This window comes from Balaenoptera musculus, chromosome 1, assembly GCF_009873245.2.
Source record: "Balaenoptera musculus isolate JJ_BM4_2016_0621 chromosome 1, mBalMus1.pri.v3, whole genome shotgun sequence".
Classification (NCBI taxonomy): Eukaryota; Metazoa; Chordata; class Mammalia; order Artiodactyla; family Balaenopteridae; genus Balaenoptera; species Balaenoptera musculus.
The window spans coordinates 80,200,874-80,220,479 of NC_045785.1; the positions used below are offsets into that span (position 1 = coordinate 80,200,874).

Sequence of the window (19,606 nt, forward strand, 5' to 3'; positions counted from 1 at the left end):
GGAGAGGGTGTGGAGAAAAGGGAACCCTCTTGCACTGTTGGTGGGAATGTAAATTGATACAGCCACTATGGAGAACAGTATGCAGGTTGTTTAAAAAACTAAAAATAGAATTACTGTATGACCCAGCAATCCCACTACTGGGCATATACCCAGAGAAAACCATAATTCAAAAAGACACAGGCACCCCAATGTTCATTGCAGCACTATTTACAATAGCCAGGTCTGGAAGCAACCTAAATGCTCATTGACAGACAAATGGATAAAGAAGATGTGGTACATATATACAATGGAATATTACGCAGCCATAAAAACGAATGAAATTGGGTCATTTGTAGAGACGTGGATGGACCTAGAGACTGTCATACAGAGTGAAGCAAGTCAGAAAGAGAAAAACAAATATTGTATATTAATGCATATATGTGGAATCTAGAAAAATGGTACAGATGAACCAGTTTGCAAGGCAGAAACAGAGACACAGATGTAGAGAACAAACATGTGGACACCAATGGGGGAAAGTGGGAGGTGGGTGGTCACGGTAATGGGATAAATTGGGAGATTGGTATTGACATATATACACTAATATTATAAAATAAGTAACTAATAAGAAAAAATGATACAATTAACCCATACTTATGGATTCATGGGAAAATAAAGCAAATGTAAATGATCTAAACAGTCAAAGATGGTCAGACTGGATTAGAAAGCAAAACCCAACTATAAAAAAACAAACATTGCTTACAGTGCCTATATACTACTTAACAGTAAAGAAATTTGAGATATATCTCACTGGAAAATAACATAAAATAGCTTTTGCTATAGTAAAAGTCAACATAACAAAGTTTTAGAATTTGTCACATTGAAGAACAAGTTAAACAGTCTATATTGATTAATGTTTCATTTATTTTTGCTTGAAATGATATAACAATAGGTTCAGACAGCCATTGGATTCTTAAAAATCTTTAGCAAAACAAAACAATAATGGTGAAAAATCGATAGAGTAAATAGATTCACTGACCTACCATCATTTTGCTTTCACAGAATACCTTTCTTCTTGTTAAGAAAATATAAAATTGGTTCCCATCAAAAACCAATTAATAACCAATAATTATTTCTAAATGAAACAATTATCAACTTATGAAACAAAGCCACTGCAAAAGTGCTTTTCATGAAGTTACAACATGATGGGGAAAAAAATCAGTCCAAATATTTTGTTGCAGAAGAGTCAACAAAGCTAGCCAAATCCAAGAGAAAAAAAATCTGAACAAGTATGAACTACTTTTTAAAAATAAAACTCATGCTTTGTAATTAGGTGTCTTTAATACCTTGTCTTATTAATATAAAAAGCATTTTTGTCTGATTGTTTTAGAAAATACCATCAAATATTCCCAGAAGAGACTTCATTTCATCAGCTTCATCATCAGGATGATACCAACTGGAGGAAAAAGCAAACGTAAAAATAACTATTTTTGTAACACAATTTATTTTTAAATTTACAATAAATAATATAATAATAAATATAAAATGGATAAACTTGAAGATTGCTGAGAGGTTAATTTATTAAACAAACTTCAATGTGCATAACCTTGTAGAAAGTCTGGGGCAAATTAGAGTTCATAAACTGTGAAAGGTAGAGACAAGTATCTTAGATATTTCTTTAAACATATTGGAAAGTAATGCCATTTAATCAGTGTCAACAGGTCTATAAACCTTGACTATTCAAGGAGAGGGAAACTGCTAGAGTTACCCATAAAAATGATCAGCAGTCGGGGCACTGATTAGACTTAGTCTGACTTTCTCTTTGAATCTGTAGAATTGTTAACAGAACTTGGTGGCTAAAATACAACTTGAATGTTAAAAAAATTAGCTGATCTCATTTCTCAAGTGACCTTACACTTCATATTATCAACATAGTGTATTCAAATCAGTAAAAAAAAGTTTATCAACATAATATAATGTTTTAATTACTAGCATCAAATATATGGGTTCTCAAAAATTGAGATATTTGATATTTTGAATTATCTTAAGGAGCTTAGCTCACCAGTGGTCTAAAATTTTAATGTCTTTAAGAAAATAAAACATTTAGGTTCTGATCTTTAAAATGAAACAAGGGAAAAGGAATACTGAACTTCTTTGTAAAAAGTTTTTACTAGTGTAGTTTCAAAATATTTTTAAAGAGTTCTTACCTGAAATCAACCTCCTTTTTATGTTCACTGTTTCTAGTAAAGCAATCCACTTTCTTAACAAAATTTGAAGAGCTTGATATTTTTTCAGAGTGAGTAAAGCACAGCTTTTCAATCTCTGGCGACAGACTTTGTTTTATTTCTTGTAAATGGACCTATATTTTGAGGTTAAAAAAATTAGCAATCATTGAAGGTTTAACGATTCAGGTGGTATTTAAAAGAAAAACAAAGAAGTGCTTCTTCTTATAATACTTGCATTTCCAGCTTGTTGAGGTAATTTTGTCATGGAGGATGCAGCAAACTTGGACATAGCAGAATTTGATAAATAAATATCTGGCTTCTCATGTGATGAAACAAAACTAAAAATCAAAATGAATTATTTATAAAATACGGCAAATAAGAGAAACAAACCATTCTAATTTAGATCAACAGTGATTCTTTGGAAAATATGATTAGAGTTTATCATATTTATCAACCCCAAAATTGATGCTCCATTTCTTAGACTCATGGAGAACTTGGTGTATCTCCTTTCTTTTAGACAAAGCAACAACTTATATAGTCCAAATAAAATAAGAATACTACTTTTAAAGGCCTACAGAAATAATCATTCAACAATTTTCATTAAAATTGTCTTATGCTTAATCATCTCTCATCTAGCAGTTTGTAAATCTTTTCTAAATCCCACTTGTTTAACTTTTAGTCTCCTTTCCCTATTCTGGTCTCACTGTAGACAGACATCTCTACCTATCTGTTCATGTATAACTGTATACTAGAATTCACCTTTAGTCTTTTGTATTAAATTAATTCATTAAAAAACATTTATTATTCACTACTGTATGCCAGACATTATACTAGGAGCTAAGTATGAAATAGTAAACACATCCTCAGGTGGTTATCATCTATAGAGGGACAGACAATGAATAAACAATAAATATAATTATAGATCCTGAAGTGATATGAAAGAAATGAAATGAGTAATATTATAGGAAATAACAGTGTGGAGGCACAAACCCACTTTAAAAAGGTGGTCATGGATGCCGCTATGAGGAGGAGACAATTTAAGCTGACACAGGCTAAAATGTGACAGTCATACAAGGAGCAATAAACAGTAGATATGGGTAGGGAAGAATCACATATATTGATAAGAACTGAATCTCTTTATCTCTGATGAATGGCAAGGAATTAAAATAGTAAAAAGGGTATGAAAGGAAAAGCATGTGTTTCCTTTTCATCTCAGACCCTCAGATCCCACAGGCCTTCTTCCTAGCAGCAATTTCTGGCACCGGTTTCTCACAGGTTTCTTGATAGGATTCCTTTTTAAACCCATTTATCTTCTGTTGGTCACTTCTAAACTCTCCCAAAATTATTTGTAGCTTTCTAAAAGTGTGGTGCACAAAACTGTTCATATGCCTTGTTATCTTCCTACTTGTGATTTGCCTATTTTCTCTATACCCCCAGCTTTGTTCCACTTCGATGTTTCTAATCTGTTTATTCCGTATGACTCAGAGTTAGAAGCAATGAATGGAAATGATAAAAAGACAAATTTTAGGCAAATATTTTTAAAAGCTATTGAGTGATCTGAGAGATCCAAACATGGAACAAGCATTGAAGAGTGAATAAGCTCCTGGACACTGGAGTTGTCTTGGTAGAAATAGCATGATTACTTGCCAGTGATGTTGGATGGTTATTCAAGGATACAGTGGTGGGGAGATTAAATGACATTTAAGTTAAGCCCCCTTCAACTCTGGAATTCTCTGAAATCTATGATTCTGTGATGTTGATACTAATGTTCAGTAAAATGACTAAATAATAGCAAAAATATCAAAAGACACCACAAATTTGAAACTTTTTTAAAGCAGGAGACATAAATAATCCTTAAGTAGAAAATTGGACCATGAATAAAAAGTTATCAGTGTTTCTTCTCTGCAGGAAAGTTTTCGCTCTGGCTATAATTTCCCTCCCTTGAGTTCTAATCAGGTCCAATATCCAAATGCATCTTACATTTCTACAAAGATACTGTAAGTTGCGGGGATGGGCAGTGGTGGTGGTGTGATGAATTGGGAGATTGGGATTGACATATATACAGTAATATGTATAAAACAGATAACTAATAAGAACTTGCTGTATAAAAAATAAAATTTTTAAAAAAGATACTTTAACTTGAACATTTCTAAAATTATTATTGTTTTTTTCCCAAATGTCTATGTTCTATATTCTCAGATAATACCTCCATCTACCCACTTGCCATTTATTCTTCCCTCTTCCTTTACTACCATATTCTAGCAATTGCTAAATCTAATCTGTGTTATCTATGAAATATTTCAAAAATCCAATTCTACCTCTCAGTTTCTATCACCTCTGCCCTAGTTGAGGTCTCATCATAGCCTGCCTTTCTCATTAGCCACCATGCCCCTGCTGGTCCCACCCTCTACAAATCATTCTAGATATCACTGCTAGAATGATTTTTTCTGGTTAAATTATATAAACTGTGCTTAAATATTTCGGATGGGCCCTCACTGCATACTATGGAGATCAAAAACTAGAGGCCTCTAGGCTACATATGGTCTACAAGCATTATTATTATTTTTTGGAGAGAGGGTGCTGCAGACCATATCACATTTAAAAAAATTAGTTGTCAAAATTTAAAAGTCAGGACAGCTTGAAGATGGTGGAAGAGTAAGACGCGGAGATCACCTTCCTCCCCACAAATACATCAGAAATACATCTACATGTGGAACAACTTCTACAGAACACCTACTGAATGCTGGCAGAAGACCTCAGACCTCCCAAAAGGCAAGAAACTCCCCACGTACCTGAGTGGGGCAAGAGAAAAAAGAAAAAACAGAGACAAAAGACTAGGGATGGGACCTGCACCAGTGGGAGGGAGCTGTGAAGGAGGAAAGGTTTCCACACACTAGGAGCCCCTTCGCGGGCGGAGACTGCGGGTGCTGGAGGGGGGAAGCTTCGGAGCCATGGAAGAGAGTGCAGCCACAGGGGTGCGGAGGGCAAAGTGGAGAGATTCCTGCACAGAGGATCGGTGCCGACCAGCACTCACCAGCCCGAGAGGCTCGTCTGCTCACCCGCCGGGACGGGTGGGGGCTGGGAGCTGAGGTTCGGGCTTCGGAGGTCGGATTGTAGGGAGAGGACTGGGGTTGGCTGCATGAACACAGCCTGAAGGGGGCTAGTGCGCCACAGCTAGCCGGGAGGGAGTCTGGGAAAAGGCCTGGAACTGCCAAAGAGGCAAGAGACTTTTTCTTGCCTCTTTTGTTTCCTGGTGCGCAAGGAGAGGGGATTCAGAGCGCTGCCTAAACGAGCTCCAGAGACGGGCACGAGCCGCGGCTATCAGCGCAGACCCCAGAGACGGGCATGAGACCCTAAGGCTGCTGCTGCGCCACCAAGAAGCCTGTGTGCGAGCACAGGTCACTCTCCACACCTCCCGTCCTGTGAGCCTGTGCAGCCCGCCACTGCCAGGGTCCCGTGATCCAGGGACAACTTCCCTGGGATAACACACGGCGCGCCTCAGGCTGGTGCAACATCACACCGGCCTCTGCCACCGCAGGCTCGCCCGGCATCCGTACCCCTCCCTCCCCCAGGCCTGAGTGAGCCAGAGCCCCCGAAACAGCTGCTCCTTTAACCCCGTCCTGTCTGAACCAAGAACAGTTGCCCTCAGGGAAACTACATGCAGAGGCGGGTCCAAATCCAAAGCTGAACCCCAGGAGCTGTGCGAACAAAGAGAAAGGGAAATCTCTCCCAGCAGCCTCAGGAGGAGCGGATTAAATCTCCACAATCAACTTCATGTATCCTGCATCTGTGGAATACCTGAATAGACAACAAATCACAACAAAAAACAACAAATAACACATAAGGGAATCCCCATAAGGTTAACAGCTGATCTTTCAGCAGAAACCCTGCAAGCCAGAAGGGAGTGGCAGGACATATTTAAAGTGATAAAAGAGAAAAACCTACAACCAAGATTACTCTACCCAGCAAGGATCTCATTCAGATTTGATGGAGAAATTAAAACATTTACAGACAAGCAAAAGCTAAGAGAATTCAGCACCACCAAAGCAGCTCTACAACAAATGCTAAAGGAACTTCTCCAAGCAGGAAACAAAAGAGAAGGAAAAGACCTACAATAATAAACCCAAACCAATTAAGAAAATGGTAATAGGAACATACATATCGATAATTACCTTAATTGTAAAGGATTAAATGCTCCAACCAAAAGACATAGATTGGCTGAATGGATACAAAAACAACACCCGTATATATGCTGTCTACAAGAGACCCACTTCAGACCTAGGGACACATACAGACTGAAAGTGAGGGGATGGAAAAAGATATTCCATGCAAATGGAAGTGAAAAGAAAGCTGGAGAAGCAAAACTCATATCAAATAAAATAAACTTTAAAATAAAGAATGTTACAAGAGACAAGGAAGGACACTACATGATGATCAAGGGATCAATCCAAGAAGAACATATAACAATTGTAAATATTTATGCACCCAACATAGGAGCACCTCAATACATAAGGCAAATGCTAACAGCCATAAAAGGGGAAATCGACAGTAACACAATCATAGTAGGGGACTTTAACACCTCACTTTCACCAATGGACAGATCATCCAAAATGAAAATAAATAAGGAAACACAAGCTTTAAATGATACATTAAATAGGATGGACTAAATTGATATTTATAGGACATTCCATCCAAAAACAATAGAATACACATTCTTCTCAAGTGCTCATGGAACATTCTCCAGGATAGATCATATCTTGGGTCACAAATCAAGCCTTGGTAAAGTTAAGAAAATTGAAATCTTATCAAGTATCTTTTCCGACCACAAAGTTATGAGACTAGATATCAATTACAGGTAAAAATCGGTAAAAAAATACAAACACATGGAGGCTAAACAACACACTACTTAATAAGGAAGAGATCACTGAAGAAATCAAAGAGGAAATCAAAAAATACCTAGAAACAAATGACAATGAAAACACGACGACCCAAAACCTATGGGATGCAGCAAAAGCAGTTCTAAGAGGGAAGTTTATAGCAATACAACCATACCTTAAGAAAAAAGAAACATCTCAAATAAAAAACCTAACCTTACACCTAAAGCAATTAGAGAAAAAGAACAAAAAAACCCCAAAGTTAGCAGAAGAAAGAAATCATAAAGATCAGATCAGAAATAAATGAAAAATAAATGAAGGAAATGATAGCAAAGATCAATAAAACTAAAAGCTGGTTCTTTGAGAAGATAAACAAAAATGATAAACCATTAGCCAGACTTATCAAGAAAAAAAGGGAGAAGACTCAAATCAATAGAATTAGAAATGAAAAAGGAGAAGTAACAACTGACAATGCAGAAATACAAAGGATCATGAGAGATTACTACAAGCAACTGTATACCAGTAAAATAGACAACCTGGAAGAAATGGACAAATTCTTAGAAATGCACAACCTTCCGAGACTGAACCAGGAAGAAATAGAAAATATGAACAGACCAATCACAAGTAATGAAATTGAAACTGTGATTAAAAATCTTCCAACAAACAAAAGCCCATGACCAGATGGCTTCACAGGAGAATTCTATCCAACATTTAAAGAAGAGCTAACACCTATCCTTCTCAAACTCTTCCAAAATATAGCAGAGGGAGGAACACTTCCAAACTCATTCTACGAGGCCACCATCACTCTGATACCAAAACCAGACGAAGATGTGACAAAGAAAGAAAACTACAGGCCAATATCACTGATGAACATAGATGCAAAACTCCTCAACAAAATACTAGCAAACAGAATCCAACAGCACATTGAAAGGATAATACACTATGATCAAGTGGGGTTTATCCCAGGAATGCAAGGATTCTTCAATATATGCAAATCAATCAACGTGATACACCATATTAACATATTGAAGCATAAAAACTATATGATCATCTCAATAGATGCAGAGAAAGCTTTCGACAAAATTCAACACCAATTTATGATAAAAACCCTCCAGAAAGTAGGCATAGAGGGAACTTACCTCAACATAATAAAGGCTATATATGACAAACCCACAGCCAACATCATCCTCAATGGTGAAAAACTGAAACCATTTCCACTAAGAGCAGTAACAAGACAGGGTTGCTCACTCTCACCACTATTATTCAACATAGTTTTGGAAGTTTTAGCCACAGCAATCAGAGAAGAAAAAGAAATAAAAGGAATCCTAACTGGAAAAGAAGAAGTAAAGCTGTCACTGTTTGCAGATGACATGATACTAAACATAGAGAATCCTAAAGATGCTACCAGAAAATTACTGGAGCTAATCAATGAATTTGGTAAAGTAGCAGGATACAAAATTAATGCACAGAAATCTCTTGCATTCCTATTCATTAATGATGAAAAATCTGAAAGAGAAATTAAGGAAACACTCCCATTTACCATTGCAACAAAAAGAATAAAATACCTAGGAATAAACCTACCTAAGGAGACAAAAGACCTGTATGCAGAAAACTATAAGACACTGGTGAAAGAAATTAAAGATGATACAAATAGATGGAGAGCTATACCATGTTCTTGGATTGGAAGAATCAACATTGTGAAAATGACTCTACTACCCAAAGCAATCTACAGATTCAATGCAATCCTTATCAAACTACAACTGGCATTTTTCACAGAACTAGAACAAAAAATTTCACAATTTGTGTGGAAACACAAAAGACCCCGAATAGCCAAAGCAATCTTGAGACAGGAAAACGGAGCTGAAGGAATCAGGCTCCCTGACTTCAGACTATACTACAAAGCTACAGTAATCAAGACAGTATGGTACTGGCACAGAAACAGAAATATAGATCAATGGAACAGGATAGAAAGCCCAGACATAAACCCATGCACATATGGTCACCTTATCTTTGATAAAGGAGGCAAGAATATACAGTGGAGAAAAGACAGCCTCTTCAATAAGTGGTGCTGGGAAAACTGGACAGCTACATATAAAAGAATGAAATTAGAACACTTCCTAACACCATACACAAAAATAAACTCAAAATGGATTAAAGACCTAAATGTAAGGCCAGACACCATCAACATCTTAGAGGAAAACATAGGCAGAACACTCTATGACGTAAATCACAGCAAGATCCTTTTTGACCCACCTCCTAGAGAAATGGAAATAAAAACAAAAATAAACAAATGGGACCTAATGAAACTTAAAAGCTTTTGTACAGCAAAGGAAACCATAAACAAGACGAAAAGACAACCCTCAGAATGGGAGAAGTATTTGCAAATGAAGCAACTGACAAAGGATAAATCTCTAAAATTTACAAGCAGCTCATGCAGCTCAACATTAAAAAAACAAACAACCCAATCCAAAAATGTGCAGAAGACCTAAATAGACATTTCTCCAAAGAAGATATACAGATTGCCAATAGACACATGAAAGAATGCTCAACATCATTAATCATTAGAGAAATGCAAATCAAAACTACAATGAGATATCATCTCACGCCAGTCAGAATGGCCATCATAAAAAAATCTAGAAACAATAAATGCTGGAGAGGGTGTGGAGAAAAGGGAATCCTCTTGCACTGTTGGTGGGAATGTAAATTGATACAGCTACTATGGAGAGCAGTATGGACGTTCCTTAAAAAACTAAACATAGAACTACCATACAACTCAGCAGTCCCACTACTGGGCATATACCCTGAGAAAACCATAATTCAAAAAGAGTCATGTACCAAAATGTTCATTGCAGCTCTATTTACAGTAGGCAGGACATGGAAGCAACCGAAGTGTCTATCAATAGATGAATGGATTAAAAAGATGTGGCACATATATACAATGGAATATTACTCAGCCATAAAAAGAAACGAAATTGAGTTATTTGTAGTGAGGTGGATGGACCTAGAGTCTGTCATACAGAGTGAAGTAAGTCAGAAAGAGAAAAACAAATACAGTATGCTAACACATATATATGGAATCTAAAAAAAAAAAAAGGTCATGAAGAACCTAGGGGCAAGATGGGAATAAAGATGCAGACCTACTAGAGAATGGACTTGAGGATATGGGGAGGGGGAAGGGTAAGCTGGGACAAAGTGAGAGAGTGGCATGGACATATATACACTACCAAATGTAAAATAGATAGCTAGTGGGAAGCAGCCGCATAGCACAGGGAGATCAGCTCGGTGCTTTGTGACCACCTAGAGGGGTGGGAGGGACGGAGATGCAAGAGGGAAGAGATATGGGGACATATGTATATATATAACTGATTCACTTTGTTATAAAGCAGAAACTAACACACCATTGTAAAGCAATTATACTCCAATAAAGATGTTAAAAACAATTTTTAAAGTCAGGAGATGTCACATAAATTTTAGATCTTAGCTTTTTTGAAAAATCAGGATATTTGACAACACTAGACTCAGATTTCCTGTACAGCAACAACTGGTTGGAGCTGAGTAGTGGTTATTCCCTTTAGATGGGACACTCTACAGTTAACCTTGGCCCGTGAAATCCCAAAGGCAGTTTGAGCTTGTGACCCCTGACCTACTGGATACAGCACAGGTATCTAAATATGGCATTCATGGTCTCTCACAGACCTCAGCAATCTCAGCCTTAATTCTATGGCTACATAGACCACACTTTACTGACCCTTGAGCATGGGATGCCTTTTCAAGCCTTATCCCTTTACATGTACTCTTCTACCTGGAATGCCTTAGTGTCCTCTTTTCTACCTGTCAAACTCCTATTCAGTTTTCACATCTTATAAAAAGTGAAGATTCCTCAGCTCCAGCCCCAGAGACCATGATTCAGTAAGTCTAGCATGGCGCCCAGGAATGTGCATGTTTAATGTGCACCCCTGGGTAATTTTGAGTTTTGGGTGGTCTGACAACAGCACTTTGAGAAACACAGCTCTAAGGTTAAGAGGCTTTAAGTTGGCTAATACCCTACTGCTTCTCTGACATCTAATGACTTGATCCCCATCTCCACTTACATGTCAGGAGGATATAAAGTTGTAAGTATTTGAAAATAAAGTTCTAAAACTTGCCTGTTTGACATTTCTCTTTGGAATTTGCTTTCTGATTCTTGGAAGGGTAGCTTACTTTCCCTGGTTCTTGAACTCAAAGTGTTTCCAAATCCTAGATAAAGAGATAACATTTTGAAATAATCGAATAGAATATCTGTATTCTATTCTAGAGTATAATATCTCTCCAAACAGATATGATCTGGTTAAGGAGAGAATGAAAAATTCTTCTCAATAATCAAATTTAATGTGCATAGACAAAACAAAGGAGCGAAGCTAAGAGAGTAAAACTACAAAACACATAGGTTAGCTTATTAGTCACTATGTTAAAAGGTCCCCAACCACTATCATTTATTTATTTATTTATTTATTTTTAAGCCATGTAAATGATCAAGTTGAAGTTCATTCAATATTTTCAATGGTCTGCAAGGGACTGATTTCCATCTGTCAGCCATCCCGGGAAAGAGTATCTCCATCTCCCTATCTTGTCTTATACTTACCAAGATTTTTACTTCTCTATTTTGGTGAAATAGAGTGAATTCACCAGTAACTCAAAGGCCTAGTCCCATTATTTTTGGATTGTATATGATTTAAACACAATATCTAATACAAGAGAGACTAATCTTTTCCTGATTATTTATTTATTTATACCTGAAAAGTCAATATTTCTACTAGAAATAAAAGTTATCTTTTTATGTTCTTTGCTAGCATGTGAAAAAAGAATATTTTTTAAATTGGAACATTTTTGTTTTTCACAAACATTACCAGACTACGTGAGATCTTAATGTGGAAAGCAGGGTAGTCTGTTTTATGAGGAAAAATTCGATAAACAATCTGAATTTGAATAAAGCCTTTAACAAGATAAGGAGCAATAGAATAGAAAAAGCTCATTTGCTATATCGTCAACATGGAATAACCTTGACCTCTGTCCTTAGGGATAGGAAATGTTATTTGTGGGAGGGTCAAATTTTACTTTTGCTAAAAATTATAATCTTAACAAACTGAAACTAATTAAGCAAGCACACAAAAAAGACAAAGAAAATTAGTCCCAAAAGCTTAACTGAAAAATATTCAAATAATTTCTCATGAAATTATTTCATTCTAACATATATTTCAAATACAATACACACATATATACAAAATACATACATACAAATGAAATATATTTCATGCTATTTACCTGATGTTTTTGTCTTCTCAGTATCAGCTGAAAAGCTAGTAACTTCTATTAAGCTTTCATCATCAAAATCATCCCAAACTTCATTTCCCAATTCAAAGTTCACATTCAAAACTTCTGAAAATGAAGAATTACTTTTAACCGCATCTGTCAAATTCTGGTTTTCAGATGCATTAAGATTTCTCTTGAACAGCATTGTTTGAGGTGCTTTCTCATTTGAAGTTGTAGAATAGGTCCATCTAGAAAAATCTGTCATGTGTATGTATAAATGAGTATAGGCACTTTTTAAACCTTAAGCATCATTATCTATTGACATGTCAAACATATCTTTCAACTACTAAACAGAGGTCTTGAGTAGTAGTGTTCTAAAGCATTGCTGAGTATTGTGTTCAACAATTCTATTTACTGTATTACATGTAGTGATTGACTGCTGCACTAAATTTAATTTTCAAGGTATTCTTCTAGACAGAATTAATTTTCCCTCTTAATTCCTACATAAGAATAATCTTACTCCAAGATTGGATTATAATAGCTTCTAAAATGGGCTTCCTCCCCCATCTCTTCTCCCTATAAGTAGTTAATTTTGAGTATTGTTATGAAAATATATCGTTATTTTTCTCCTGCTAAAATATCCTCAATGCTATCCATTGTTTATAGCCTGGGTTTAGAGCCAGACTACCTGGGTGAAAATTCCACCTCTATCATTTACTAGTTGGATGATCTTAGACAAGTAATTTAAACTCTGAGCCTAGTTTTCTCCTCTGCAAAATGGGGATAATAATAGTACCTAACATGGAACTTCCCTGGTGGCATGGTGGTTAAGACTCCCTGCTCCCAATGCAGGGGGCCCGGGTTCAATCCCTGGTCCAGGAACTAGATGCCACATGCATGCCGCAACTAAGAGTTCGCATGCCACAACTAAGGAGCCAGTGAGCCACAACTAAGGAGCCTGCCTGCCGCAACTAAGACCCAACACAACCAAATAAATAAATAAATAAATAAATAAATAAATAATAGTACCTAATACATATGATTGTTATGGGGACTAAACGCCTTTACTTGTGCAGTTTTCCATAGCAGTGTGTTAATAAATATTTAATAACTCACTTCTCCAAAAAATTTTATGCATATATATGTATTATATGTAAAGGATGTATAGCATACAATTTACAAATAATGATAAAATATACAGCATGCTTAACTGTAAATTCCATATATCTAATTGATTATCACTGAACGTTTTCATTGAATTTTGCCAAACTCTTGTATCTGTATCCACCTATGGTTGCAACTGATAAATGAATGTAGTTCTCACATTCATTTGTCAATTCGAACGTTGTTTGATATTTTTGTTGACTTTAATAAAAGTAAAACAATAAAGACATATGTTGGGACTTCACTCATTCACCCATAGCCTTAAGCAATTTCCTTGCTGAATTAGATAATAATTTTCAAATGCTAGAGGAATATTCCTTCAATTTTTCTTGCTATCCACAATGTAAGGGCTACAGACATGACACACTGATAAATTAAATCTGCACTACTATCATTTTCTCCATCACTTTCTTAAGTATAAACAATAAACAAGACAATAAGTTAAGCCCTGATTTGTAGTGGTTGCTGATTTCCATTCTATAAGTATTCCCACCATGACTGATTTCAAGCTACCAATGTGATGTAACTGAATGCAAAGTTGGGAAGAAATGCACAATAGCATCCCTTTATACAGTATTCCCACCATACAGATACAAATATAGATGCAAATAATCTCCAGAATACAGATAACAGTAAAATGTAGTAGAATACTTAGGAAATGGTTAGTTTTTAATATTTATAGCCTTTGTGTTTAATATAACTTAATTGAAAGTTTATATAATTAAACTTTAATAATGCCTGAAAGATTCCCCAAAATTTAATAATCATCTCACAAGCTAGTACAAGCTTGCTCCAGTAAAATGCTCCAGTAAAATTTAAAGTGAGTTTCCTTCACTTTAAATAACCTCTATCCTTTTCTTCACTATCCAAATCCTTCTCTATCCTTCAACTGTACCTACAACTCCAGTACACACTATTCTACTTTTGTGCCTTGATACACATACACAGTATGCTATGTCCTGAAAAGAGAAGTAGGTACAAAGTCAAGTGGAAATATAAAGAGAAGAAAACCATCTGGCTAGATGAGGACTGGCAGCTAAAGAAGGAAGAGACTTGAGCATATTTATATGCTGAAAAGAAAGAGGCCACAGGGAGAAGATACTGAAAATAAGGGCAAGAGGAGAGAGATAGCTGGTCTCCTAAAGACCCAGAGGGGGCAGAATTGGAAAGAGTACGATTACAGGTGGAGAGATAAACTTTGAATAGAAGAAAAGATAATTCTTCTTTCAAAATAAATAGAGAGTTAAGGATGGGTGCAGAAACAGAGAAATATAATAGTTGGGGGGGGGTGGAAAGTTGAAAGAGTTCGTATATTACAGGTTTGATTTTCAATTCTCCACTGATAACTAAAAGTCAATTTCATTTTATAGAAATGGCATTGCCTGGGAATCAAGAGATATGGAATCTATTTCTAGCCCTGCTATTAATTAGATATGTGATTTTGGGCAAGTCATTTAATCTCTGAGTCTTGGCTTCTTTCATTGTAAAATGAGAAATTGCACAAAGGTCCCTTACAATTTAAATTTTACAATTCAACATGCTTTCTCGTAAGTTCTGACATTTTTTCTTCTTCTCTTTTTGCACCTGGAATACAGATGATAAAAATTGCCATGTTTTTCTTAAAACATTCTTAAGAGCAGTATTTGAATACATTTAAAGTATTTTGCCACCAAAGACTAATGTGTAAAAAGTATAATGAATATACTCAATTACTATTAATAACAGTACCAGATACTATGCTAAGAGCTTTATATACATTATCTCATTTAACCCTAAAATCCCTAAAATATAAGCAGATGAGGGAATTGAGACGAACTGGGTAAGTATACTATGAAAAGTCATACAACTACTAAATGAGCTAGGATTTGAACCTAGACAGATAATCTCTAGATCTTGTAAATTGAACTACTATATTATACAGCTTCTTTAAAAAAGGTGGGGGAGCATTCAGTAAAAGAGGGATACAGTTATTATTGGGGTTTAAAGTATCTAGATGAGACTTTTATATCATAATACAAATCACATTTGGAATAGTGGGTGGGAAAGAAATAAAAGTTGAAAAACTATGTAAAGACAACAAGAAGGTAGACAGAGGGAAGGACAAACTCTGGTGTGAAGGGCAGGGAATAGAACAGCCATACAAGGAATAAGTTAGAGGGCTACAGGTTGAAGAGAGATAAAAATAAGAGGGTTGACACTCTTACACCTTCAATTCATGTTGTAATAATATTATCAGGCTTTGAACAAATTGGATAAATGTTCTGATAGTCTAGGTAAGATCAGGGGATTTTTCTTGATCTGATATTGGGCCTAATGGCTGCCACAGTGTCATAAGGCGTGATGGGTACTCCAGCCCTTGCCTACCTAAGATCTTAAATTATGGCCAGAGAAAGCAATAGAGTGAAAGAATGAAGGAAAGAGTGGCAATAGAAGTCAAAAACAACACACACATGAAATTGTTAATTGTTTTTAGAAAATCCCAAGTTTATCATTTCTACATACAGCCACTTGAACAAACAACTCTGTGGCCAGAATTATTTCTCACACGTTTTAACAGACTGCTATTAGTATAGTAGCATGACCCAGAGAAATGGTGCTATTAATGGCAGGACCTGAAGAAATGATGAACCAGGCCCAAAGTTGAAGAATTTATATGCATTACCTCTTTAATTTAATGACAGACACAGATAAAAAGCAAATCTATATTACAAACCAGCTATATCCCACAAACTAGGTTATAGTCTCACATATCATAGAGATTGCAAGAATCATAGGTTTAAGAACTGGAGAGATATTAAAGGTCACCCAATTTAATCCCTTAATTTTAAAGATAAGACTAACGCCCAAAGAGGTTAAATAATTTTCCCAAGGTCACACAGCTATTTTGTAAAATGGACTAATTTTATAAATAAAAAATTATTTCAAATAATTCTAAAGACATATAAAAGTAATAGTTCAGCATTTTAATACTTTGCATATCCTAAGATCCCTTATATTCTCAGCTTTTCCTCATATTATCTTTAAATTAAAATAGTCAATGCTATGTAGGAAAAGATTTTTTGGGAATCTATGATAGACACAACAAGACCATCTGAAATAACAGACCTAAGAATTTGAAACTGCTTCAATAACTGAAGAGAAAAATGTTGCCAAGTTAATAATCATAATTTTAGACTTTGGTTTTTCAATAACATTGCTTGTCAGTCCAAAGTAGTGAGAAATCATTTTCTCTCTCAAGTCAACATCAACAGTAATTTACCTTTGTCTTGATATGCAGATGGTTCTGGTTGTTGACCTTTTGTATAGATCTCACGCTGATCCCTCTGCTCCATTATAGGCAATTCGGGTATGTTTAAATATTCTGACCTTTATAAAGATAAATAAAACCATAAAAATGTTAAAGAAAATATTAAAATTAATCTGACTTTGAAAACTACTTATTCATATAAATGGGAAAAAATTGGTTCAGCCACTCAACACTTCTATGATAAACTGTACTAGCCTGAGTAGTAAAAGGTAAAAAAAATAGGTGTTTAATGGAAGTGACAACTACTTAGGTCATTTAGTCATCTTTACATTCCCCCATTGGGTAGATTTCTGCTATTTGTGTGTAGCCTTAAAAATTTATTTCTAATGCTTCTTTCAGTTAGATAACAAAAGTTAGGATCTCTTGAAGTAGTGCTGGCATCTAGTCTGATTGGTCAGCGGCTGTTCTGTACTGGTTGTTAAGTATATTAAATGTCATCCCAGCATATAGAATGCCCTTATCTGGAAGGGAAATTACATATACTGTTACCTTTTAGGTATCATAATAGGAAAAGAATGCTGAGTTATCATCTAGGGCCCTCTGAATATGAGCTTTGGTTATTTCATCTATATAATAGGATAAAAATACCTTGGTTTATGAGCCAGGTTGTTGTTAAGGTCAAAAGAAAGAATGCACAAAAGTGCAATTTTTAAATTATAAAGTATTTTATAAATCTGAGGTATTATTAATATAGAGTGGGCCTCTAAATGGAAAATATTAGACTTTATACACCAACATGACTTCTCTTTTTAAAGTATACTCTTGTCATCTGTTAAGTTTAGAAGGCAGAGAGAGCCTGGGGGCATGACACATAGGATGGATAGTTTTCCAGGAAAGAGCAGATTCAATCAATGTTAAAGTATCATTATGACTGCAGAGTTCTAAATAAATTTGGGGTATAAAAGATAACAAAACTCTCCCGATGTAATTACCTCATTATGGAACTAAATGATTACTGTGATTCAAAGGTAGCCAGTAACCATCTTTCTCTGAATACATGACTATTTGGAGGAACAGAGAGTTTATGATGAATACTTTACCTCAGATATTAACATTATATTTGTACCTTGATATACTGGGAAGAGAAGGTTTTGGAGTAAAACCAAACTCTTTAAGGTCCACACTTTGAGATTTATTCATCTGCATCTATTAATGAAAAATTAACAAGTTCAACTATCAATTTCATATCAATACACCTTTTAACAAATAAGCCAAACAGCAAAATTCCTGCTGATACATATAGTCCCCAAACCAATAAATTGTGAGAAACTCAAGCTAGTTTTCAACTCAAATCTCCTTCTCAGGCCCTTCTTAAATGTTGATATTCTTCATGGTTCTTCGTCATGAGGCCTTCTTCTCTTCTCACTCTCACTCATTCTCAATCATAAATCTCATTTACTCCCATGGCTTCAATTACCATCTACACATGAATGACTCTCAAATCTATAGCTCTCTGTAGATTTGAGCTTAGCTCTCTTTCTTGATTTTCTAGCTCAGCTCTCTCCTGACTTTCAAACAGCTATTATCCAACTGTCTATAGAACATCTTTACCTAGACATCTTGTAGGCCTCTAAATTCAGTATTTCCCAAATGAACTTATCATGTCTCTACTCCTCCAAACTTGCTTTCCATTTACAGTGTCTACCCTAGTGAGGCCCCACTTTTTTCCCAGTTGCTCAAGACAGAAGGGCATCATCTTTATTCCTTCTACTTCACCCCTTATAACCAATAAGTAGCAAGGTAGTTGTTTCTATCTCTGAAAAATATCTTAAACCCAGCCACTTCTCTCCACTGCTACTGCCACTACACTAGACTAGGCCATTGTCTTGCCTGGACTACTGCAAAACCTCCCTAATGAGTCCTTATGTTCCTTTTGTATTATCCTCTAATGCATTCTCTACATTGCATCCAGAGTGAACTTTATAAAATGCGGTTCCAATCATGCCACTGATTAAAGCCCTTCAGTGATTTCCCAGTACTTTCAGGGTAAAATCCAAATCCTTAAAATAGCAAAAATGTTTTCATGATCTAGCTCCTACTTCTTCAGCTTTATCTTTCTCCACCCTCCTACTTGTAAATGAACTCCAGATATACTGTATTACTTCAGTTTTTAAAAAGATCTCTATCTCTTTCTCAGCTCTGAACCACTGCATATTCTCTATATCTGAAATACTTTTCTATCCCTCTTTACCACCACTCTGGTACTCACCTCTCCATACTTGCTTATGCCCATATATCCTTCAGGTCTCAATCATGTTTATTAGGAATCCTTTCCTGGCCTATCAAATGTGGAGTGAATGCACTTTCTATATAAGTTCAAGTTATCTTTTACACTTCTGTCACAGAATCACTCATCACACTGTACTGAAAAAGCCTATTAACTTATTTGTATCCTTCACTCAACTGTAAGCTTTATGAGGTCTGGGACTAAAACGGTCTTATCACTGGATCTTCCACACCTACTATAGTGCTTGGCACATTCTTGGTGCTCAATGAATATGGAAGGAAGGAAGGAAGGAAGGAAAGGAAGGAAGGAAGGGAGGGAAGAAGGGAGGGATGGATGATATGGAATAAGTACAAAAAGAAGGTAGGAAAAACTTGGGATACTAAAAAATAATTGTCTCAGAAAAGGTGGTTGCCATTTCAAACTGTAAACCTCTCCATGTTTCCCAATATTCTCCTTGTTTTAGCCTCATGACTTAGAATCTTCTTTCTTATAAAAGACCTAGAGAGGAGACCTTCGAGATGGCGGAAGAGTAAGACGTGGAGAT

The 19,606-nt window shown here is 35.8% G+C and overlaps 1 protein-coding gene across 1 annotated transcript in view; it reads right to left on the reverse strand.

Annotated features, from left to right (window-relative positions):
- Positions 1–856: 856 nt before the first annotated feature.
- The window catches only part of HFM1 (helicase for meiosis 1), a 136,775-nt gene continuing 118,025 nt past the window's right edge, over positions 857–19,606 (reverse strand). The window contains exons 34-40 of the mRNA XM_036833641.1: positions 17,902–17,981; positions 16,788–16,894; positions 12,377–12,622; positions 11,221–11,311; positions 2,437–2,539; positions 2,184–2,335; positions 857–1,432 (exon numbers count right to left, since the gene is read on the reverse strand). Coding sequence (XP_036689536.1) covers positions 1,363–1,432; positions 2,184–2,335; positions 2,437–2,539; positions 11,221–11,311; positions 12,377–12,622; positions 16,788–16,894; positions 17,902–17,981 — 849 coding nt within the window. The 3' untranslated portion in view covers positions 857–1,362. The remainder of the gene's footprint in view (positions 1,433–2,183; positions 2,336–2,436; positions 2,540–11,220; positions 11,312–12,376; positions 12,623–16,787; positions 16,895–17,901; positions 17,982–19,606) is intronic.